This window comes from Thamnophis elegans, chromosome 14 (genome assembly GCF_009769535.1).
Source record: "Thamnophis elegans isolate rThaEle1 chromosome 14, rThaEle1.pri, whole genome shotgun sequence".
Taxonomy (NCBI): Eukaryota; Metazoa; Chordata; class Lepidosauria; order Squamata; family Colubridae; genus Thamnophis; species Thamnophis elegans.
In genome coordinates, this window is record NC_045554.1 from 45891149 (window position 1) to 45915804 (window position 24656).

The window sequence follows — 24656 nt, forward strand, 5'->3', positions numbered from 1 at the left end:
TTCTAAAATAAACTTTAAAAAAGTTAGTATCATCTTTCATTTGAGCTTTAACTCCTCTTTGCTAGGCTAACTCTAAACAGATTATATCATTCCTTGCTTCTTCAATCATAAATTATCTGGAATTTCTTAGTCCCGTATTTATTTTGGGTATAGTCAATCCATCTTCTCCACTCCAGTTTATATCTCTCGTTTGAGTGGTCCTTGAGATATGCTGATATTTTAGCCATCTCTGCTAGGTTTGTTACTTTTAATGTCCATTCCTGAATAGTAGGCAAGTCTTCCTTCTTCCAGTATTGCGCCACCAACAGTCTTGCTGCCGTTATTAAGTACAAAATCAAGTTAGTCTCTATAACTGTACAATCAGTAATTATACCTAACAAGAATAACTGAGGGGTAAACTTTATCCTCTTTTTAAAGAACATTTTGCATAATCCACCATATTTTTTATCCAAAATGCTTTTTTTACCTTTTTACAAGTCCAACCATATATGATCGTATGTAGCATCGAGACAATCACATCTCCAGCATTTAGGTTGTAAATTCGGATACATACAGGCTAGTTTTTTAGGATCTAAATGCCATCTATAAAACATCTTATAAAAGACCCCTTAGATTTTGGAAGACTGCTATCATGTCACCCCGTAGTCTTTCTTTTCATCAGACTAGACATCCCCAGTTCCAGCAACTATTCTTCATATGTTTTAGCCTCCAGTCCCCTAATCATAGCAATAGCAATAGTAGTTAGACTTATATACCGCTTCATAGGGCTTTCAGCCCTCTCTAAGCGGTTTACAGAGTCAGCATATTGCCCCCAACAACAATCCGGGTCTTCATTTCACCCACCTCGGAAGGATGGAAGGCTGAGTCAACCCTGAGCCGGTGAGATTTGAACAGCCGAACTGCAGAACTGCAATCAGCTGAAGTGCTGCATTTAACCACTGCGCCACCTCAGCTCTCATCTTTGTTGCTCTTCTCTGCACTCTTTCTACAGTCTCAACATCTTTTTTACATCGTGGCGACCAGTATATAAATAAATATACGAGTCTACCCTTTATTTCTTTGTTGGTAAAATATAAATTCAACAGACAGCTTAAAGTTGTCAAGGTTGAGATACACTGGACTGTGTAATCGGTTGGCTCATAAGAAAGGAGCCTGGCTAATGGATTATCACTCATATTTTGTGCCATTTAACTGCAGGTCACAGAGACTGACAGCCTTTTCCAAAATGTGTTAATATGACATTTAAGAGCTTTTCAAACACCTTTCTCTTCCCCCTGTGTGAAAGATTCAGATTAAAAACAACAAAGTCAATCTTTCGCCCTATCTGACCTGGCCTTCTGAGAACTTCTGAGTCAAGAAAATCCTTCAGTTCCCCCCACCTGGGGTCCATTTAAGCATTTGTTTACCTAATTTTGGACCCATTGGCAAAAGCATTATTTCTTTGTCAATGAAAGCCCAAAGGTATTCGGGGGTTGCTCTAAATTCCCACAATTATTCCTAGACAGAAAACAGATAATTAGGAAACAGTGCTTCCTGTTTAGCTATTTTTGATTTCAAAGCATCTAGAGATCAGATGCAAAAATCAGTGTATTTTTGCATTCAGGCAAATCTTCTTTAAAGCTGTCACCCTATCACTTTGGGTGGAGGAAGGGGGAGAAATCTCCCGTAGAGCTATTTTATTTTGGCGTAATTTGCTTGAATTCAATTACTTGTTGTATCTAGTGATAGAAGTGTGAAAATACGTCACGTGGATGTTGCATCAGCAAAACAGCCAGGCGTAATAGAAAAATCAATGCAGCTGACTGATTCGCTAAAAAGCTATTTATTCCAAGATAACTAGCAAAAGAAGAGACAATAATTTATTGCTACCCTAACGGTCACATATCTCCATAGGCATTAATATTGCAGAGAGAACAACGGGGAAATTGAAGCTAGCAGTTTCAATTGTGCTATATTTTGTGTATGAAGACCAGAAATGGGGAAAATACTGAGATAATGAAAATGGGGTGATAAATATCTTTTCACATTACATTATTGGAATTTAGAATAACTATGGTTTGAAGCTCTACCAAAATGACATGGGAAAGGTGTTTTTGTTTTTTTGTTGGGGTGGACCATAACAAAATAATTAAGATGTTAAAAGTCTAAAAGGCAAATGACTTTAGGTAAAGGTAAAGTTTCCCCTTGCACATATGTGCTAGTCATTCCTGACTCTAGGGGGCAGTGCTCATCTCTGTTTCAAAGCCAAAGAGCCAGCACTGTCCAAAGACATCTCTGTGGTCATGTAGCCGGCATGACTAAACGCCAAAGGTGCATGAAATGCTGTTACCTTCCCACCAAAGGTGGTCCCTGTTTTTCTACTTGCATTTTTACGTGCTTTCGAACTGCTAGGTTGGCAGAAGCTGGGACAAGTCACGGGAGCTCACTCCGTTACGCGGCGCTCGGGATTCGAACTGCCGACCTTTCTGATCAACAAGCTCAGCATCTTAGCCATGGGGTCACCGCGTCCCTAAATGACTTTATATGGGGGTGATATTTTATTTATATATATATATATATATATATATATATATATATATATATATATATATATATATATATATATATATATATATATGTTTTTTTGTATAGAATATTCAGTATTGGCTTCCCATATTATTTTTCCCTAACCTGTTCAGTATTTATGGATCACTTCACTTGACTATTTCTTCGTACATCATCAAATCGAATTACCGCAAAATTATTCTAATGATTTCTTTTTCAATAGACACGATCTATTCACGGGAAGAAGAAACTGTTATGACACACAATGTTCAACTCGTAATTTTTCCACTTCAAATATCAGCGAAGTAGGACTTCTCTTTGAATTAAAATATCGCTCTGCCAGAGCAGACTAATTACAGGTTGAATTTACAGGGAAATAAAATTAGACTCGCTTCCATAGGGCTACCTAAGAACGGATGGGAAAATTTATTTTTGGTATCATCCCTTACGGATGCTGACCCATAGCCGCTGTGGTGGAAACACCTCAAAGGGGTAAAGGAGATCAGATGTTTGAGTACAAAGCCGTTGTGTTTAAAATGACGCACTCCTCTTCTTTATTTCCGGCTAACAATCTCATTTCAGCTTTCCAGCGTTCAGGTTTGGATTGCAGTTTTATTTTGTACTTTTGCAATTTATTTTGCAGTTCAGGATGCTCCCCTTCAGGATAATTACGCTTGAAGGAAAAAAGGAGGGAAAAAAATACTTCTTCTAAGCAAATCTGCACTTCATTAGCATCGAGTTGTGTTCCTCTTGTTCCCCCTTCTGGCTAGCAAATATGACAATTCCGTTGCAATGCGCCTACCGAGGATCTCAGCAGGAATGTGTTTTGATTGGTCATATTTGCCATCATCCTTCCTTTGTCCCACTTTCTCACATGCTAACTAACTAATTCTAAGCGAGCACAGAACAGATACAAACTCAAGGTCAACCGCTCCAAACTTGATTGCAGAAAATACGACTTCAGCAACAGAGTGGTCAATGCCTGATCCTTTTTGTTTCATCCCCCAAACCCCATAACTTTAACTTTAATCTGTCTACTGTTGACCTCACCCCATTCCTAAGAGGTCTTTAAGGGGCGCACATAAGCGCACCAACATTCCTACCATCCCTCTCCTACTGTCTCCATTTATTCATACCCATTTCATCCGTACTCATGTTTATCCTTACACCTATTATCTTGCAAGCAAATACATAAAAAGAAAATAAATAAATAATGTCGCCTGGGATACCCAATGACCAAAAATGCTGATGTCCAAATCTGCCATCTTCAGCTTTTGCGCTTTGCTGGCATCCTGCCATAAAAGGCAGTGGGGAGGAGAGTGGGGGCAAAGGAATGTAGAGAGCAAGGATGAGCATGAAAGGGAAGACAAATGGAAGGAGGAGGGGAGGCAGTCCTGACAGAAAACAGAGGCACCAGGAGCAGATCAAACCAGCCTTTAAGGCAGGGGTGGGCTTCAAAAATTTTAGCAAGGGGTTCTCTGCTCGGTTGCTGGGTGGCCGTAGCCATGGTGGGCATGCCGAGTCGGCCTCCTGCACCACAACAGAGGAGAAGGCATTTTTGCTTGCATGGGGACTTCTGGGAGGGGAGATGTGGGCAGGGCCAGCCAGGAGTAGGATTTTGGGGTTCTCCGAACTGCATAGAATCTTAGCTAGAGGTTCTCCTGAACCCCTGCAAACTCCCAGCAACCCACCCCTACTTTAAGGGCACCTGGCCTGGGAACAGAATGCAGAATTCCATCGACTGGCACCAACATCCAAACTGTTCCCAAAATACCTGGATGGTGTGCTTATTGGACACTGATGAACTGATCAAGGCCATGGAAAGGGGGAAAGTGTAATCTTTTTGTGCAGGAATGTTCAGATCTAGCCTTTCTTTCATTGCAACCACTTAACCTTAGTAAAAGGACCTTTCAGTTCAACCAAATGGAGTCGAGGGTCTTTCTTTCCTAGGGATTTGAGTTGAGGCAGGCCTGACAGCTGATGTCATCTCTCCTTTTCTTCTCCTTGCTGGGATAGCAACGCGACTCATATTTCTTTTATGCTTTCTCTATTTATACAGCTGCAGGTGGAGATCACCGATGTCTCTGGGAAGACTATAGAAGGTCCAGTCCCTTTTGATATAATGATCATTGATCAGAATGACAACAGGCCCATCTTCCGGGAAGGACCATACATTGGGCACGTCATGGAAGGGTCTCCAACAGGTGAGTAATCCAGATATTTTTTTTTTCTGGAATCTCATTTTGTAGGCCGTGATGATTTGGTTGATTGTGATGGAGAGCAGGATCCAGGTTAGACAAGATCTGAATGGAATTCGGCAGTCAATGAGTAAATTCAGTTGAAATCCTGCAGTTCAGTTGGATTGGAAGAATCAATTTTGGTGATTTGAAGATGGGAAGGGAAGGGGATTTCTAATGCTCCCTGCCAGATTCCCTCAAGGGAAGTCAATGGGAGGCTGGCAGGAAGCCAGAAATTGCTTCTCCTCCCATTAATTTTTCCCCCGCCTGTTTTTCTGTTCAGGTAAGGAAATATCTCTGAAACAGACCCAACAGGATACAAGTGGTCTAATGAATTTTAGAGCTATGTTCACAATGGGAAATGTGTTTTATTTCAAGCTTGCAGAGAAAAAAAAAACCCACTAGAAACATTTTGTTGAAATGTTCCAAGTTGGGTCCTATCAGAAGAGACAATACTGTGGATGGTTGTTCTCGAAATTTAACCATTGAAGCTTTATTTTGAGATGGGAACATCCCATTCAGAATTGAGAGTTTGAACTGTCTTGATAACGTTTTAACAATAAGAACATTCCGTAATAATGATCTCATTAGTCTGCAACAACACTTTCGATTTTTGTAAGATGCCCCCTTTATTTCCATGGCTGTGTCATGTTTTAGCTGCAGGAGTTCTGGTTTTAATGTTGTATCTTCCTGCCCCTGCTGTTTCTCCTTCTATTGTTGCCTTTTTTTTTTCTTGGCCTTTCAGAATCCAAGAGGAAATGAGCAAGGAATTATCTTTCCTTTCTGGTGAACACCAAAGATTGGGTTGATATACGAGAGCAGGAATGTCATCAGAAACATTTGGGAAGATAACTTGGGAGAGGTGTAGTTGCAGGGCGAAGTGTCACCACTTGTGACAGCTCCTTTGCGAAGCCTTGAGTTTCTGCGGACTGCAATAAATCACAAATACAGAAAGTTATATCAGTAGATCATGCAAGACAACTGACCATCTGTTGTGGCGCATCAGCAGCCAGTGGAGCTGGCAGCAGATTCAGACAGTGGGGAGGTTGGGGAGGAACATGGGCCAGTCCTGGAGGCTGGGGAAGGCTTGGATGAGGGCTCTGTGTCGGAGGCAGAGAGGGGGCCATGGGCTGTCTGACAGTTATCAGCTGCCTTCGGAGTCAGACATCAGTGAGCTAGAGAAACACCTGGAGCCTGTTCCCAGTGTGCGCATAGGGAGAGTTGCCAACGAAGGGAACAGCTAAAGAACAGGGGTCAACTTGGGAATAACGCCAGAGATGGATGATGAATGGCCCCTCCCAGAGGAAATAAAAGAGGAGCGAAAGGGGAGTGGAGTTTGCAGGAGACCATTAGTTTGCTTCATTGGTTCGTGACTCTCTGAGACTCCTTGCCAAGTTTTGCAGAGATCGGCCTGGCAGCTCTCCAAGCCAGATAAGGTCTGTGACTGTAAATCCTCCCTTGAAAGACTTTGCTGGATGTGAATGAGCAGAATTTACAGTAAATTAATAAGAGGGGTTTTGTTGGGACAAGGAGTTTGCTTCATGTTCTTGGGAAGCCTCAGTCAGAACACCATCCTACAGATTGAAATCCCCCTATTTTTCCCCTTAGCAATTGGAAGTCTTCAAAGAAATAAATTTTAGTAGGACAGACGTGCTGAGGCTTTTCTTGTCTTCTGAAATGGGTCCTTTCCCTTTGCAATCGGGTATTTGTTTCTCTTAATTAGGGAAGGATCTGCAAACATGGAAGTAAGATCAAACTTTTCCCTTAAAGAAAATTAGAAATGGCTGAAATCTACACATTCATCCACCCATCCACTCACTCATCCATCCATCCATCCATCAAGTCACCAGGAGACAGTGAGTTCTAGTCCTGCCTTAGGCATGAAAGTCACCTGGGTGACTTTGGGCCAATCATCAGGAGATAGTGAGTTCTAATCCCGCTTTAGGCATAAAAGCTGGCTGGGTGACTTTGGGCCAATCAACAGGTGGTGATGAGTTCTAGTCCTGCCTTAGGCATAAAAGTTGGTTGGGTGACTTCAGACCAGAGTCTCCCTCTGGCCCAAAGTCAGAGAGGAAGGGAGGGAGGGAAGAGGGAGGAAGCGAGGGTTAAGTTATGGAGAAGAAAGGAAGGACATGAGTTGAGAGGAAGGAACGGAGGAAGGAAGGAAGGAAGGAAGGAAGGAAAGAAGGAAAGAAGGAAAGAAGGAAAGAAGGAAAGAAGGAAAGAAGGAAAGAAGGAAAGAAGGTAGGAAGGAAGGAAGGAAAGAAGGAAGGAAAGAAGGAAAGAAGGAAAGAAGGTGGGAAGGCGGGAAGGAAGGATAGGAGAATAGAGAGAAAAGGAAGGAAGGAAGATAGAAGAATAGAGAGAAAGGAAGGAAGGAACAGTCAACTAGAAGGGCCACTAAAATGGACTTTTTCATCTCCTGTTCCTGCATTCAATTGATGTATATCAGCCAATTTATACTTCCTCTCTCTCTCTTTTTTTTTTTTTACAGTTTGGGGTGTACATATATATGCATGTCTATTTAACCTAGATTTTGGTCTTCTTCCCCCCCCCCAGTTCTCTCCCCATTTTAAGTCTTTTCCTTCCTTTCTTTCTTTTTTTTGCATGTCCAATTCCATCTTCCTCGTGATCACCACTGGTGCGTAGGGCCACTTAAGCTTTCAAATGACTAAAATTGCATTCAATTTGCTGAGCCCGGCAGGATCCCTTCTTGTCTATGACCTGTGATTCTAACAACCTGCAGGAAACCACGGGAGGTTTTCTTAAGAGCTTTCTGTAGCGGGCAGATAAAATAGACTGGGTGGGGGGTTTCTCTCTCCCCTCCCTGTCCCTCTCCCCGTGCGGTGTTACACGCCACCAGACCGTTTTGTGTCTTCGCTGCTAAGTGCATACATAAATATGTCCTTGAATACATATCTGTTATTTCTCCAACACAGCAAACATCGATCCCTTCCTAATCTTTCGGTAGGGTATCTGCATAGTGCAGGAGGTCAATCTTCTCGGCATCCTTCAGTCTCAAAAGACTAATAGTTGTCATTTGCAAAAATAAAAAAAAAGCCTTGTGGCTTTTGGCATCTGAGCATCTCATATATGTAACATTTCTAGTCGTTCAGAATTCAGCCTTTGCTAAAATATACAACTGCTATTCACAGATTCTATGTTTATGAATTTGCCTACAACGTTAAATTTTATTTACACCCACAAAGTCAATACTTGCAGTCATTCATGGACAAGCAAAGGAGTGAAAACTCAACATGTAGGGTTGAAGTTTCACTGTTTGCTAATTCAGTGTTTGCGGCAACTTTACAGAATGTTAACCGCCGTGAATAACGAAAATTGACTGTGCATATTTAAAAAAAAAACATCTTTCAGTTTTCGTGCAGACATTTTTAAACACATTAGCCAAGAAATTGAGATGGCGGATGAAATGCATTTAAATTGAGGAGTCGCTAGAAGGGAGCAAGGTTAGATTTGACATGCTGATTCAAACGAACTTAGTATCCAGAAAATCTCCAGTCCTCGTTGTATATTTGGATCAATGAATCCCTCCTGGTGTATTAATTTCTTCTTTGGTGTGATGTCTCAAAATGCACCTTATTTCTAAACATTGCAGTCTAAACATTTAAGATAAATGGTATTTATAATATTCCGCCTGTAGAGTTTCCTGAAAATAAGCTCCATCTTCCTTGAGCAGAGAGAAAAACCTTGTAATGATAGTTACAAGTAAATTACAGGCGTGCAATTAGACTATTGCTAGTTCTAATGATCTTAAATTAAAATTATGAATAAATACATTCAGGGCAACATCAAAAACAATTTTGTTTGTGTGCAGTATACTTCAGCGAGAATTAAATCAGTGGAAGCTCTTTTGATGTTTCCATGTAAAGACAGCAAATAAGAAGCTGTTGCAAAATGTTTACATAAAATCAAGGGCTGGTGCGAAGGAAATAATCCAAATTAAATCTCAGCTGGGAATACTTTGGAGTTGGGTATTTATAAAGGTAAAGGTTTCCCTCGCGCTCGGAGGTGGTGCTCATCTTCCTTTCAAAGCCGAAGAGCCAGCGCTGTCCGAAGATGTCTCTGTAGTCGGCATGAATAAACGCCGAAAGCACATGGAACTCTTCCCACGAAATGTGGTTTCTATTTTTCTACTTGCATTTTTACATGCTTTCGAACTGCTAGATTGGCAGAAGCTGGGACAAGTGATGGGAGCTCACTCCATTACGCGGTGCTCGGGATTCGAACCGCCGAACTGCTGAACTTTCTGATTGACAAGCTCAGTGTCTTGGCCACTGAGCCACCGTGTACCTAGGTATTTGAGTTGGCACTAAGAAGAGGGACTCAAACTATTCTCCAAACCACCAGAACAAGAATCAACGGGTGGAAATTAATCAAGGAGAGAAGCAACCTAGCACTAAGGAGAAATTTCCTGACAGTTAGAACAACGAATCAGGGTTACCTCTGTGGTGAGTGCTCCAACAGGGAAGTTTTTAAGAAGAGATTGGACAACCATTTGTCTGAAACGGTATAAGGCTTCCTGCCTGAGCGGGGGTTAGACTAGAAGACCTCCAAGGTCCCTTCCGACTCTGTTATTCTGTTAAATTAAAAATCACGACAATCAAAGCGGAAAAGATATTGCAGCTTTTCATTTGCCGAATGGTGTTTCCAATTCAACCTCTTTTCACATCCGAAACAACCATGTTTGGGGAATCTGTTTTTATTAGACTGTTGGTGTGTTAATTAAGGGAGGGGAAGGAAGCATGTTTCTTAATTAAAGTACAAATGAATTTTTAAGGAAGCTTGGAAGATCCCCACTGGGTAGTAAAGATTGCTGAGCTTCAACAAGCCAGAATAATTCTGTACCAGTTTGCAGGGAGATGGTTATTTATGCCATGCCATTCCAGGAGGGAATTTTATTGTCGTTTCTGGAGCATCTTCTCAGGTGGCTTTTAAAAGACAGGGCTGGCTTCAAGCTAGCTGAGTAAAAGTGAAGGACAAAATATTTGCCAGTGAAATAAACAGATTTGTTGTGACCACTCCAGCCGCCGAACCAGAGGAGGAGAAGGAGGTGGGGGAGTCAAGATCAGCATTATGGCAACCTGGGAGCTCTGAGGGGGAAGGGGGAATGGAGCTGGCAGAGAGAGAGTGGGGAGGGGGAGGGAGGGAGAGAGGGAGAGAGGGGGGCATTCATCAGCCCTCAGATGGAGAGTCAATAGCCCCCAGGTCTAGATGTGGCTCAAGAGGAACAGCTGGGTCCATTGCCTGATGCATGGATGCACAGAAGGCAGAGGAGAGGAGAACAATGGAAATCTATAAGCCAGTCCTTGGGACGGAAGAGCCACCACTGTTAGTGAAGCCCCACCCTAGCTCTGGGGATCAAAGGCAGGGGGCGGAGATGAATAGATGTGGCAGAGGAGAGGAGAGCAGTGGAAATCTATGGGCCGGTCCTTGAGACGGAAGAGCCACCGCTGTTAGTGAAGCTCCACCCTCGCTCTGGGGATAAAAGGCAGGGGGCAGAGATGAATAGATGTGGCAGAGGAGAGGAGAACAGTGGAAATCTATGGGCCGGTCCTTGGGACAGAAGAGCCACTGCTGCTAGTGAAGACCCACCCTAGCTCTGGGGATAAAAGGTAGGGAATGAAGATGAATACATATGGCAGACAACTATTCATCTCCCGGCCAGACAGATTTGTTAGCCTATTAGAATACTTGTTGTTAACACGTTGTGACTCAAACTTTAACGATCAGCTGAATTTATCGTTTTTCTACCTTGCACTGAACAAGAAAATATCCAAGAGCTTTTAAAATTCATCCTTCTATCTTTTTATTTATTCCGCTTTTAATCCATTGGCAATTAATGTCCTCTTTTGTGCCTTATTTAAACATTTTAAAGCATAATTGCAAGTAAAATGTATTCAGATAGAGATAGAAATGTATATATTCATAAGTTGGAGAGAAGGAGCCCAAACACTGTGGAGGAAAAGGGGTAATTAAAAAGCAGCAATTGTTGTTAATTCATACATTTTTATTCCAAGGAATTCATGGTGGAATGTACAATTCCTTTTCAGTTTACCTACACACATTCCCCAATGATGTTATAAGAAATAATAAGTGTATTAATGCCAGCTGGGCGAATTCTGCAGATGATAAGTGAAATGAATTCATTCCAGTTCAAAGATATATGTACAACAAGTGCCAAATTATCTAGGAAAGATAAAGACTATTGCAGGAAGGAGATGGAATACACTCAAGCCATTTTTAGTTAGAATACTCTTTGAAACGCAATATCTGGAGTCTGGACATAGAATTTGTTGGGGAAAGTAAGCTGAAAAATAAATGATATTGACTGGATATAAACAAAGAGCAAATCCCACTCTCTTCTAGCACTGATGATGTTACCCAGTTGGGTCATGAAATGTCTTCAAGAAAATAATCAAGCTACTCCCTTCTTCCCCTCCCCCTCTATCACTCCTCTCGCCCAATACATTCCCTCCCTTCCTTCTCCTCCTGCCTCCAATCCTCTCTCCCACCCTCGCTACCCCTCTTTCTTCTTTCACTCTTCTCCTCCCTTCGGTGTATTTCTATTGTCTATCAATATATTCAGCTTGTCCTATTTTTACACTAACATTAAAAAGCCACAGTATACAAGTGCAATCATGCGCTTTGAGATCTGAGACATATTATATTTCCCCCCTCCCCCCCTCCCCCTAAAACCCCACCTCCCTTCCCTCCCCCCGACTTCCCAGAGCCCGTACACGGTATAGCTTTTTAACAAACACAGTCTAAGGTATCTTAAAAACAAAGCAGAAGAAAAGGATCGAAAGGATCTCTGCGTTGAACTCAGCTTCTTACTGTTACCCAAACTTTAAACAGTAGGTAGTAGAGGGGAATGTTGGAAGGAAGAATGTAAGTTGGAGGGGGTGAAAGAGGGTGTATGGTGGGTCAAGGTGGCATATTGGGTTTGTATTTTGGGGGGGTATGGTCTATGAAAGCGAGGGCTGTGTTTATTATTCAATGTTATATGCCCCGGTTATGCACAGTATACATGTGATTGTATGAAATGAAATGGAAATGGAAATAAACGTATTTTGAAGGGGAAAAAAAAGAAGAAAATAATCAAGCTCAGAGCGTCTTTACAGACCTCCTCCCCCCCTCCCCTCCACCAAACCAAGCCCACCAGGTCACATGACCATCAAGCCACACCCACAAAATAAGTCACGCCCACAGAAAAGGTAGTAAAAAAATTAATATCACCACTGCATAATGTACGTGGTACCAGTTTCCCAAGAGATACCAATCCCTGTTGTGCAATGAGTAAAGAATATGTAGTGGTAGTTTTCTGACGAAGAAGTTTTGGAATCAACCTCTATGGATAAATAATATGTGGTTCATGAACTCCAGTTTTATATATTCATCATTTTTGGAGAGCTATATGATGCCAACTTTCAGCCTCCCAAAGGATCGAAGCTAAAGGCTAAAACAGCTTAAATCGATTAGTCAAGTGCCTGTATTACAACTCCCCCCACCCACCCACCCAAAAAATGCATGTGCATAGGAGACAGATTTTTTAAAGAGCATTTATTTTAATAAAAGTCTGCATTACAAGAAATGCTTGTTCAACAGAATTTGGAAACCTAATGCTGCAAAAATTTGCAGTTGGAAATATATATATATATATATATTTATATATATATATAATATTAAAAGCCCTCCAGCAATTCTCCCGTTGCTTCTGGGAGATTTTGGTGCAATAGATGGTAGATAGCTTCTTGATGTAGCAAATCAATACATCTTTATTTGAAGAAAGTTTTAAAATGTAATCAAGAAGCTTTAGCAAACAGGATTTACTGGGGTTTTTTTGTGGGGCGGGGGGGGGCAGGCAAATATCAACCTATCTCTTGGCAGTTAGGTGGGTTTTGAAAAATGTAAAGCATGGACCCAGAAATAAATATATTGCTGGTGCATCTTATAGTTTGATTGACATGTAGAAAATATATAATGAGTTTTCAGAGAAAGGATGGGCATCAAACCCTTTGGGTAAATTGCTAGCAAGCTAGCTGCATTCAATGGATTCATATTGAAGCTGGACCTTCAAAAACAAAAGTGACCTGTTTCAGAAATTCATAAATAACAATAGCGCCTTGGGGAACTTTACTGGGAGAACGCATGAAAAATGAATGCATTTTTTTTTCTACTTCGACATAAAGTTTCTTTTTTTGCATTTCCCTGGGCTTGGCCCCAAATCCCCTTGCAGATCTCACTTGGTCGACTTTATTCAATAGAGGGCTTTGATTCCTTCCTTCCTTCCTTCCTTCCTTCCTTCCTTCCTTCCTTCCTTCCTTCCTTCCTTCCTTCCTTCCTGCTTAATACATTGGCTACAGCACAATTGCCATTTAGTGTTTCACTTTTCTAATTTACATACATACATACATACATACATACATACATACATACATTACATATTGTGTTGCATTTTTGCCGATAAATACATGAAGGGAGACTAGTATAGATCTATTTCAAGCTATTTAGCTCTCATCAGCTAGCCATACCCTTACTAGGATTCGAATTTTGACTGTTTTTACATATTAGGCAGTTGTATTAACCTCTAAGCCACAAGCTCTCCTCCCTTATCAGCTGAGCCATGGAAATGATTGTTTTGTCAAAGCACCTGGTATATGGCCAAATATGCTCCGTCCCATATTTGGGCATTCCAGGTGCTTTGACAAAAACACTTATAAATACACACACACACACACACACACACACACACACTTATTTTTTTTAAAGTGGTGGGGCATAATATTTATAAAGAGTATTTTAGGCCAGTTTACATATCAACTGCTTAGTTTATAATGAAATGCATACAAATATGAATAGCCTCGGGGGGGGGGGAGGAATGTATTTTGGGTTTCAAAAAAAATGCAAGCCAGTGCAGAAACGGAATGAGGTAGACTTGGAGAAATGAACCCAGTTCAGAAACAGATTGGTGCCGTCCTGATTCCTTTGGATACGTTCAGTTTTAACGTTCAACAGTCAAAGCAGCTAAATTGGAGGCAGCCACAGCTCTGGATGGACAGTATTATATATATCACCATAAAGCAAGAGCAGGCTTATTAAGGAGAGCCTCAGAAAATCCAGCTAAATCTATTTACAGGTAATCCTCCGCTCACGATCACAACGGAATCCAAAGCTTCAGTTGCTAAGCGAGACGAAGCTAAATGAATTCTGTCCCATTTTGCGACCTTTCCTGCCATTGTTTTGTAGGTGAATCCCTGCAGTTTGTTAGGCCAGTAACCCGGTTGTTAAGTGAATCTGGCTTCGCTTGTCAGAAGGTCGCCAAAGCTGGATCCCATGACCCCGGGACTCTGCGACCGTCATAATTACGAGTTGCCAAGCCTCTGAATTTTGATCACATGACCATGGGGGATGCTTAAGTCTGGAAAAAAATGGTCATGTCACTTTTTTCAGTGCCGTTGGAACTTTGTAAATGAACTGTTGTAAGTCGAGGACTACCCATATTGTGTTGTGTGTGTTGTGGTGTGTATTGTGTCTGTGTGTGTGTGTGTCTTTGCGTGTTTGGAGCCCAGTGGAAGCTGAAAACTAAACCCATTTCTTCTTTCCTTCCAGGAAAAAAATATATATCTTTTCTTCTTTGTTTGCGGTCTTTTCATATAGCTGGGAAATTATATGTTGTCATTCCAGTTATTAGTAGTTGATCAGAGACTAATCTCGCAACAGCCGGGATGAATGGCTGGACAGCACAGCTGTCAATGTGCTTGTTTCCCTGGCATTTACCCTCTGACTTCCATCCAAAGCCATTTCTGCCTCCAATTTGGCTGTCTTGATTTGTCTTTTTTTTCCCCTTTCCCTGTTAAAAGAAGAACAATATTTGTGCCAATATTTCACAGGTTTTAATTGTGCGGTCTCCTCCCCCCCCACCCACCCCCGTTTCTCCCGCCAGAGAAAAGATTCGCAAATCAAATGATTGCACACGGGCGTCAACCTCACACTATCCCCTTCCGTGAAAAATACACTTTTATGTCCTGCTTCTCTGTCCACCCCCCTCCTCCTCCTCCTCCTTGGTTTCATGAAAGTTTCTCGTGATCCCGTTCTCCCAATTAAAGCGTAACTGTTGTAATTATGTCGCATTGATTTCAACCACTGAAAAGCCGAGTGCAATATCAGATGTCTATCAAAGCTTTCGGATTTAATTCCCCTAATTTTTTACCCCTGCAGCCTCTTGGTTTTTAGCTATATGTCTTGTCTGGATTACGGGAGGGAAGGTTGTTGTTGTTGTTGTTGTTGTTGTTGTTGTTGTTGTTGTTATTATTATTATACAATTGTATCACAGCGGCCAGTTGTTTCGCCAGATTTGGCATTGGTTACTAGTCGGGCCCCACCCAGGGGCCTAGGACGTCGTAACGTATTTTCGTAATATGCGTGCAGATCCAAGCAGTGCGGCTTTTTGCATTTGACTGATGTTGATTTTGTCAATTTTTAACTGTTTTAAATGTAATTCCAGTGCTTTTGGTATAGCACCCAGTGTGCCAATTACCACTGGAATTATCACTGCTGGTTTGTGCCATAGTCGTTGAATTTCGATTTTTAAGTCCTGGTATCTTGCGATTTTTTCAAGTTCCTTCTCGGCGACCCTGCTATCACCTGGTATTGCGATGTCTATGATTGTGACCTTATTTTTCTCAACCAGTGTGATGTCTGGTGTATTATGCGCCAGTATTTTGTCAGTTTGTATACGGAAATCCCACAAGATCTTGACCATCTGATTTTCGGTGACTTTTTCAGGCTGATGTTCCCACCAGTTTAATTAATAATAATAATAATAATAATAATAATAATAATAATAATGTGGCGCAGTGGTTAGCGTGCAGTACTGAAAGCCACTACAGCTGACTGTTATCTGCAGTTCAGCAGTTCTAATCTCACCGGCTCAAGGTTGACTCAGCCTTCCAACCTTCCGAAGTGGGTGAAATGAGGACCCGGATTGTTGTTGGGGGTGATATGCTGACTCTGTAAACCTCTTAGAGAGGGCTGAACGCCCTATGAAGCGGTATATAAGTCTAACTGCTATTGCTATTGCTATTGCTATTGCTATTGCTATTGCTATTGCTATAATAATAATAATAATAATAATAATAATAATAATAATAATAATAATCAAACAATCCCGAAGGACTCCGGGCGGCTTACAAAAAAGAGAGGAAAAAAAAAACGGTTTAAAATCACAACACCACATACATTCATTCTAATCGGGGCTGGACCTCAACAGTGAGGTCAACAGCCCCAGGCCTGCTGGAACAGCCAAGTTTTTACAGCTTTCCTGAAAGCCATGAGAGTGGGTATGGTCCGGATCTCCGGGGGGAGCTGGTTCCAGAGAGTCGGAGCAGCCATAGAGAAGGGTCTCCTCCGGGGGCCCCGCCAGCCGACACTGTCTGGCTGACGGCATCTGAAGGAGGCCAACCCTGTGGGATCTTACTGGCCGCTGGGAGGTCTGTGGCAGTAGGCAGTAGGTTGTAATATGATCTTGATGAAACCACGTCCACATTCTGTTGTGGCCCGCCAGTGGACCTGGCAGCAGAGTCAAACAGTGAAGAGGTTGGGGAGGAACATGGGCCAATGTTCAAGGCTGAGGAAGGCTCAGACGAGGGCTCTGCGTTAGAGGCAGAGATGGGGCGAGGCTGTCTGGCAGTTCTCAGCTGCTTTCAGAGCTAGACAGAAGTGAGGCAGGGGAACAGCAGGAGCCTGTTCCCAGTGTATGGATGTGCAAGTTGCCAGATGGAGGGAAGAGCTAAAGAACAAGGGTCAACTCGGGAGAAAAGCCACAGGGGACCCCTCCCATAGGAAATAAAAGAGGAGCGAAAGGGGAGGGGGCTTTTGCAGGAAACAATCCATTCATTCATTAGCTTGTTTCAGGAGTGTGAAGATCTGTCTGTGAATATCGGAGACTCTGTGCCCAGCCTTTCCTTGCACAGCACCTCATTTGGAAAATATTTACAGGGCAGCTTTCCAAGATAGATAAGGTCTGTGCTCATAAATATTCCTTTGAAAGACTGTTTACTGAATGTGAATCACAGGAATTCACAATCGTTTAATAAAAGGGGTCTTGTCTGGACCAGGGATCTGCTTTGTGCAGGACCATTCCACGCATGCGCAGAGCGTCAAAAACGGGACATGTTGACATCCGGGTGGGTGGGTGGAGTCTCCTGCCACCACCGCTACCAGTTCGCCTGAACCAGATAGAACCGGTCGCATTTCCCCCCTGCTGTCATCTTAATTAATCACTTACCTGGGAGCAAAGGAAGAATGGAAATCATGTATTTTAACCAGTTGTCTTCGATGCAGAAGCCACGAGAAATATCCTAAAAGGGAGTTAATTCGAAGAGAGACAATCTCTTTGATATGTGTGTTGACTGATTCGTGGCACGACAAAACCGTGCTCAATTAAAGCACGCCCGATTAAACCGCGTCGCTGACGTCATCAACAGGGCGACAACAGCGAGCGCGGAGAAAGAAGGGTGCTTTAAATAGCGCTTTGAAAGCAAGCCGATTCAAGTTAAGGTAAGGGTTAGGTTTAGGGTTAGGTTAAGGGTTAGGGTTAGGTTTAGGGTTAGGTTAAGGGTTAGGATTAGGTTTAGGGTTAGGTTAAGGGTTAGGTTTAGGGTTAGGTTTAGGGTTAGGTTTAGGGTTAGGTTTAGGGTTAGGTTTAGGGTTAGGTTAAGGGTTAGGTTTAGGATTAGGTTTAGGGGGGTTAGGTTTAGGTTTAGGGGTTAATTTTAGGCTTAGCGTTTACAGCGTGCTTTTTTCTCCGTGCTGTTGTCGTGCTGTGATGACGTCAGCTACGCGGTTTCGTTGAGCGCCCTTTAGTCGAATGCGGTTTTGTGGTGGAACCTACTGATTTACCATCCTTTGGGAAGATTAGTAAACGTCCCTTGCAGTTTTTGGCTTTTGAGACGATCTGGAAAATGGTTGCTAGTGCCAAGATAAGTTGACCATGTATTGCTTAGTTACAACAAAACTCTGTTGGGCATTTTCATTACTGGAGTAAAAAAGGAAAGGAATTTAAAAAAAAAACAGTTTGATGCTGTTCTGTTGCCCTGGGACTTTTCGAAATTAGCATACAGGCTGAAACTGCTGATCGGGGTTTATTTCCAGTGTCATTATAGCACAAAGAAAAGCTTGAATATTCAGGAATCTTGAAAAGGGGAGGGAGGGAGGGAGGGAGGGAGGGGGCAAGGGAAACTAACTTACCTCCCAAACAATGGGGGGAGACAGCCCAGTATCTTGTCAATGAGAGTGTCAAAGGATTAGTATCAAAGTGACTTACTGCTACGGAGTAAGCTTTTATTTGAATATCTTACATTATGTGTAGGAAAGTATTTTTATGTGCTGGTTTAATTGTAGGACAGGCACTTGGGTCTCATATTAAATTGTTAAAGATAATCTGGGTTTTGAGAAGTGAAGGACTGTTCAGGACCTTGGAGAGGTCAAAGCAAGGTGTCACACGTGGAGATGTGCATATCCGTTGTTCTAGCACAGGGACCGGCAACCTTAAACACTCAAAGAGCCACAAAGGACCTAAACAGAAGCCCCCCCCATTCAATTTTGGAGCTGACCAGAAGTCTGGTTCCCCCACCATAGACTCTCCTCCTAGTGCAGCATCCCTTTTCCTCTACCTGTCCCAACCCAAAGCCCCATCTCAATTGTGGAGCTGACTGGCGACAAGGAGCAGAGGGATGAAAGAGCCACATGCGGCTCCAGAGCTGCAGGTTGCTTACCCCTGTTCCAGCAAAAGTCTACAGTTGAGTTTGAATTAAGTTGAGTTGAGTTAAGGCCGAGGCTTTAAGACAGGGGTGTGCAAACTTGGCAACATTAATATCTGTGCACTTCAATTCCCGGAATTCTCCAGGCAGCTTGGTTGTATGGGGAATTCTGGGAATTGACGTCCATGGATACTAAAGTTGCCCAACGTTGCACATCCCTGCTTTAAGAAGGTCTAAAGTTGTCCCAAGTTGCACATCCAACTCTTAAGAAGGTCTCGTTCTGTAACACCTCTTTTTTTCCGATAGGATGTTGACGTTAGTTCTGAAGTCTTAGTCTCCCGCACAACCATAAGGGGTTCATTCTGTACCTGAGATTAGGACTCTGTCTCCGTGGGGGAAGGTGTAGAAGGTCAACCTGAACATCTCCTTCCCTGTGGGTCATTGGATTTCAAGACTTCTTCAGACCATTTCTCATCCTCTGCTCCTGGGAACCTGGAATTCTTGAGTTAATAGGATTCAGTTAACAATTCAGTCAGGTGCTAAAACCTTGCATGTATTTCTGTGGGGTGTTTACAGAGATGATTATCTTGTTTTCATATTTACAAGCACACTCGTGTATGAAGAATTAGGGTGCTATATTATTACCTCTTTGAACATTCCCGTGCTGCGTTGCCGGAGATATTAACAAAGTCACAGGTTATGCATTTGCTCTTTGATGTAATAACAGAAGCCTGGATGAAAAATGATGGTTCCTGTAAGCCAAATGGGAGGTGGGCCAGCCATGCTAAGGTTCCAGACAAATGAGAAGTTATGTCCTGTCAAATAGTATTTGAATATTTTGTTCCCTTTTGGATATGCTGTATATTGAGAGATTTCTTTTTTTTTTGGGGGGGGGGTCTTCTTTCTACCAATTTAAGCATCTCAATTCCGGCAGATCCGTCCAAAGGATAGCCAAGGCCACCATGAGGTCTTCCTGAAGCATCGGGTGGGCTCCCACAAGAAGCCGTAATTCAGGCCAAGATGAAGTCTGTATTGAGTCCTATCGACCAATGAGACTCGAGTATCTGTACGCAAATTAAAACACAAAAATCGCACTTGCAATTGTTCTTTTCAACTTTCCTAATCAACTTGCTTTTTTTTTTTTTTCCTTCAACCCAGAAATCCAATTTCAAGTTTCGGCTGCCAGCACAAACTATACGTTACACCTGGCCTTACATTTTAACCAATAATTTCTCAGCAGTGTGATAATTGGAAGATAAATGCAAGCTAATGTGTTTCTTCAGCGGTTTCCCTGAGCATTAAACTTAAATAAAAGAGTCCAGTGAGGTGAAACTCCTTCAAACACCCATTAACTGGCACATAGAGGCTGTCTTGAGAGAATGATAGAGAAAAGTATTTTACAATGTGGGATTGCTTAATGCGCCCAGTTTTGGTGGTATTGCTCCACCTTTCCGTTCTCTTTTTTCCTTCCTTCCTCCTTTCTTCTTTCCTTCCTTCTTTCATTCTCTATTCTCCTATCCCTTCCTTCCTTTTCTCTCTATTCTCCTATCCTTCCACCCTCCTTCCCTTCTTGCCTTCCTTCCTTCCTCTCTATTTTCCTATCCCTCCTTCCTTCCTCTCTATTCTCCTATTCCTCCTTCCTTCCTCCCTTTCTCTATATTTTTCTATCTTTTCCTTCCTTGCTTTTCTCTTTATTCTCCTATCCCTCTTTCCCTCCGTCCTTCTTTCCTTCCTTTTTTCTTTCCTTCCTTCATTCTCTCTATTCTCCTATCCCTTCCTTCCTTTTCTCTGTATTCTCCTACCTCTTCTTTCCTTCCTTCCCCTATAGTCTCCTATCCTTCCCTCCCTTCTTTTTTCTCTATTCTCCTGTCCCTTCTTTCCTTTCTCTCTACTCTCCTATTCTTCCACCCTCCTTCCCTTCCTTCCTCTCTATTTTCCTATCCCTCCTTCCTTCCTTCCTCTCTATTCTCCTATTCCTCCTTCCTTCCTCCCTTTCTCTATATATTTCTATCTTTTCCTTCCTTGCTTTTCTCTTTATTCTCCTATTCCTCTTTCCCTCCTTCCTTCTTTCCTTCCTTTTTTCTTTCCTTCCTTCATTCTCTCTATTCTCCTATCCCTTCCTTCCTTTTCTCTGTATTCTCCTACCTCTTCTTTCTTTCCTTCCTTCCTTCCCCTCTAGTCTCCTACCCTTCCCTCCCTTCTTTTTCTCTCTATTCTCCTGTCCCTTCCTTTCTTTCTCTCTATTCTCCTATCCCTCCCTCCCTCCCTCCCTCCCTCCTTCCTTCCTTCCTTCCTTCCTTCCTTCCTTCCTCACTCACACATAAGAAAAGGATGCCCGTATCATTGTCTGTTGATTGTGTCTTCCAAAATCGGCACATTCACTCTTACTGGGGACTTATTGGGGCATTATAGACCTATAGCTAACTATTCTTAGCATGATCCACGCCCCAAAAAACCTTGATGTGAAAACCTGGCCCCTTGACTGTGGGAAGTTCAGATGTTGGTTCTTAAGTAACACCTCAGTCTCACTGCTTTTGAACTGAAATAAATGCACCTAGCCTTGATCTATTTTTGATCAACAAAACTCAAAAGGCTCCTTTTAACTCTCGCTTAATTGAATGTTTGGTGCTCTCATTTATCTGTTTTTCTGCCTTTTTGATTCTCCACAGCCTCCTTTTCTGTTATAATCCCCTGTGGATTTGCAGAGGTTGGCACTTTTATTTGCAAACCTATCGGCGTTAAAACCTGCTAAACAGAGCAATCCTTTTGCTTTCATTTATTTTTCTTTCCCCCATTGGAAAATAAACATTTTTTGTATTGTTTACTATGTTAATTCCTTTCAAAGTTTACATCAGAATGCCTTATTAACGCTTCCTCCGGTTTAAAAATGGAAGAGGAAGAGAACAAGTCATAATATTAATGATAATGAGAGCCTACAGAAATAATAAGGAAGGGGCTGCAAAATTTGGAACAACAGATGTCATTGATTTAGAAAAGGTGGAATAATGGACTATAATATTATGAACATGGATGATTTTGGGGTCATGAAATGTCTGCAAGAAAACCACCTTGGTGTGTGTGTTCTGTTAAAATACAGCCTGTTGTGCCATAAAATGGCTTCTACTGTACAGCACAGTGGAGTTGCCATGGTAACGGCTTCACAGTACTCCACAAGGGGGATCCCTCTGGTAAGGGGGGAAATCCAACATTAGAAATTATGTTTGGTCTGGACATTTTCGCCCTATAAAAAAAAATACCCAGACAATCCCAGGTTATTAGCTAGTTTAGTGTAATTGACAGCTGCTCTTCAGAATTTCAAGCAAGGGTCTTACCTAGCTCTACTGGATAATGCATTTTTACTTTCATTTATTTACAGCCTGCTCAGTCCAGAAATAACCAGCCCATGGTGAATAAATACATTAAAAAAAAAACACCTCTTCATTTACCTCAAAAGAATACGAGAAGCAGACCATTAAAAAAGGCAATAGGAAGTTGATATATAATGAGGCAGCCAGCTAGGAGCAAGCAGTTGCTCCATCCAGATCAATTGCTTTGCATGGGCTGATGCCTGTTTCCAAAACTATTTTAGCTCCGTCTGCAGAAACCAAAGATTATATCTTGACATCGGATGCCTCCCAATTTCTACTGTTAAAAGACCCCCCTGCTTCATTCTTTTGTTTAAGCAGTTCCGGCCACCCGAAATCAGCTGGAAAGGTCTGGAAGCTACAAAACTCTCAGACAATTGTAGATTCCCTCAGCTTGGGAAAAATGACTCTATTTATGACTACTTCTGTTTACTTCTGAGATGGGATTCAGACGGTTCTGACCAGTTCTGGAGATCCAGTAGCGGAAAGTTTGAATAGCGATAGCAATAGCAGTTAGACTTATATACCGCTTCATAGGGCTTTCAGCCCTCTCTAAGCGGTTTATAGAGTCAGCATATTGCCCCCAACAACAATCCGGGTCCTCATTTCACCCACCTCGGAAGGATGGAAGGCTGAGTCAACCCTCAGCCGGTGAGATTTGAACAGCCGAACTGCAGAACTGCAGTCAGCTGAAGTAGCCTGCAGTGCTGCATTTAAACACTGCACCATCTCGGCTCAATAGTTCAGAGAACCGGCAAATACCACCTCTGACTGGCCCTGCCCCCATCTATTCTCTGCCTCCTGAGTCCCAGCTGATAGGGAGGAAATGGGGATTTCTGACCAGAACTGGTCAGAACCTGCTGAATACCACCTCTGGCAAAGACAACCACATTCAGAAAGCACACACGAGTAACTGATTCAGCAGGATTCAATAACTTCTTTTATATATATAATACAACACATTAAGTAAATATACCATACCAAGAGCAGGTTTTGCAATGTGTTTGTTCAGCAGAAGAGGGAAGTTTCACTTTCAGTTTTAGTTTCAGATATCAGCACAGCATGTCCTTTAGTACAGAACAAGCCACGCCCGGGCTCCTTGCCGTTTCCTTCCTTGTTGCTCACACAGCAAATACTGCTTGTGTCCAAACTCTCTCACACACTAACAGGATACTAGCCAGATGAATACCATGGATGCCTGTACGCAGAGGCAGAATATTTTTTTTCTTATTTGGTTCCCCAGAAACTAAGGTGTGTCTTATACTCCGGTGCGTCTTATAGACTGAAAAATGTGGTATATGATTCTTTTTTTTAAAGCATCTTGCTTAATAACCCTGGATTTCTTCTGAGAATTAAGTTGCATGGAGAATAATTGGAAAGCAACTGGGAAGGAGTAACAAATCAGGTTCACACAGTAAATACTGCTTGTGTCCAAACTCTCTCACACACTAACAGGATACTAGCCAGATGAATACCATGGATGCCTGTACGCAAAGGCAGAATATTTTTTTTCTTATTTGGTTCCCCAAAAACTAAGGTGTGTCTTATACTCCAGTGCGTCTTATACACTGAAAAATATGGTATATGATTCTTTTTTTTAAAGCATCTTGCTTAATAACCCTGGATTTCTTCTGAGAATTAAGTTGCATGGAGAATAATTGGAAAGCAACTGGGAAGGAGTAACAAATCAGGTTCATTACAGCCACATCTTAATGAAGTTCTTAATGACATATTAAATGTAGTCTCTTCAAGCTTTGAGAGGAGCAGTCGTGAATTCATTACAAAGGATTGTATGGTCCATTATCCGGAAGGCTTAAGCCATTTAATCTGCCTCTGAATCATATTCTCATTGTTTTTGAGGGAAAGGCCACTTATTTGTAATAAGGGTGAGAAATGTTGCCCATTCTGGCTGGCCATATAACATTGCGAGAGAGCAATTCTCAGCCTCCTGAAGGTTGGGGATGCTCATTTCACATTTAAATTGAAGAAAGAACTTCTTCCATCTATTTGGAAAGGTAAATATATTCATTAAGATCAAAATGAAGATCTCAAGAACCAAATTAATTTCAAAATGCCCTTTAGTTTGAAAAAGAAAAAGAAAAGCGGCAAAAAGACAATGATGCCTCTTGCGAAAAGGCCTCTTCTTTGTCGCCAGTTAATTTTGTGAAGTTGCTGCAGGGTGTCGCAGTGTTCGTGACCCGTCAAAACCGCGGAGGACAAAATCGCGCTCGACGAAAGCGCGCATGTGACGTCATCACAGCGCGACGAAAAAAATTAAAAATTGAAATAAAATTAAAATTAAAGCAAGCCGATTCACATAAAGGTTAGGGTTAGGTTTAGGGTTAGGGTTAGGGATGGGTTAAGGGTTAGGGTTAGGTTTAGAGCGTTAGCGTTACGTTTAGCGTTAGGTTAAGGGTTAGCGTTAGGTTTAGCGTTACGTTAACGGTTAGCTTTAGGGTTAGATTTAGGGTTAGGTTAAGGGTTAGGTTTAGGGTTAGGTTTAGGGTTAGGTTTGGGGGGGTTAGGGTAAGGTTTTCGCTTTATTTTTACATTTTTCAATCACAGCGCGATGTTTTCATCGCACTGTGATGACGTCAAATGCGCGCTTTCGTTGAGCGCGATTTTGTACTCCGCGGTTTTGTGGTGGAACCCGCAGTGTTTCCATCCTCCCTAATTGTCTGGGAGCATCTCAGGAAGGAAAAAAAACACCATTTGGGTCTCTAAACCTG

General features: G+C 42.1%; 1 protein-coding gene across 1 annotated transcript in view; it reads left to right on the top strand.

The window, feature by feature from the left end:
- The window catches only part of CDH13 (cadherin 13), a 542002-nt gene that overhangs the window by 340960 nt on the left and 176386 nt on the right, over positions 1-24656 (top strand). Inside the window, 1 exon segment of the mRNA XM_032230145.1 lies at positions 4604-4748. Coding sequence (XP_032086036.1) covers positions 4604-4748 — 145 coding nt within the window.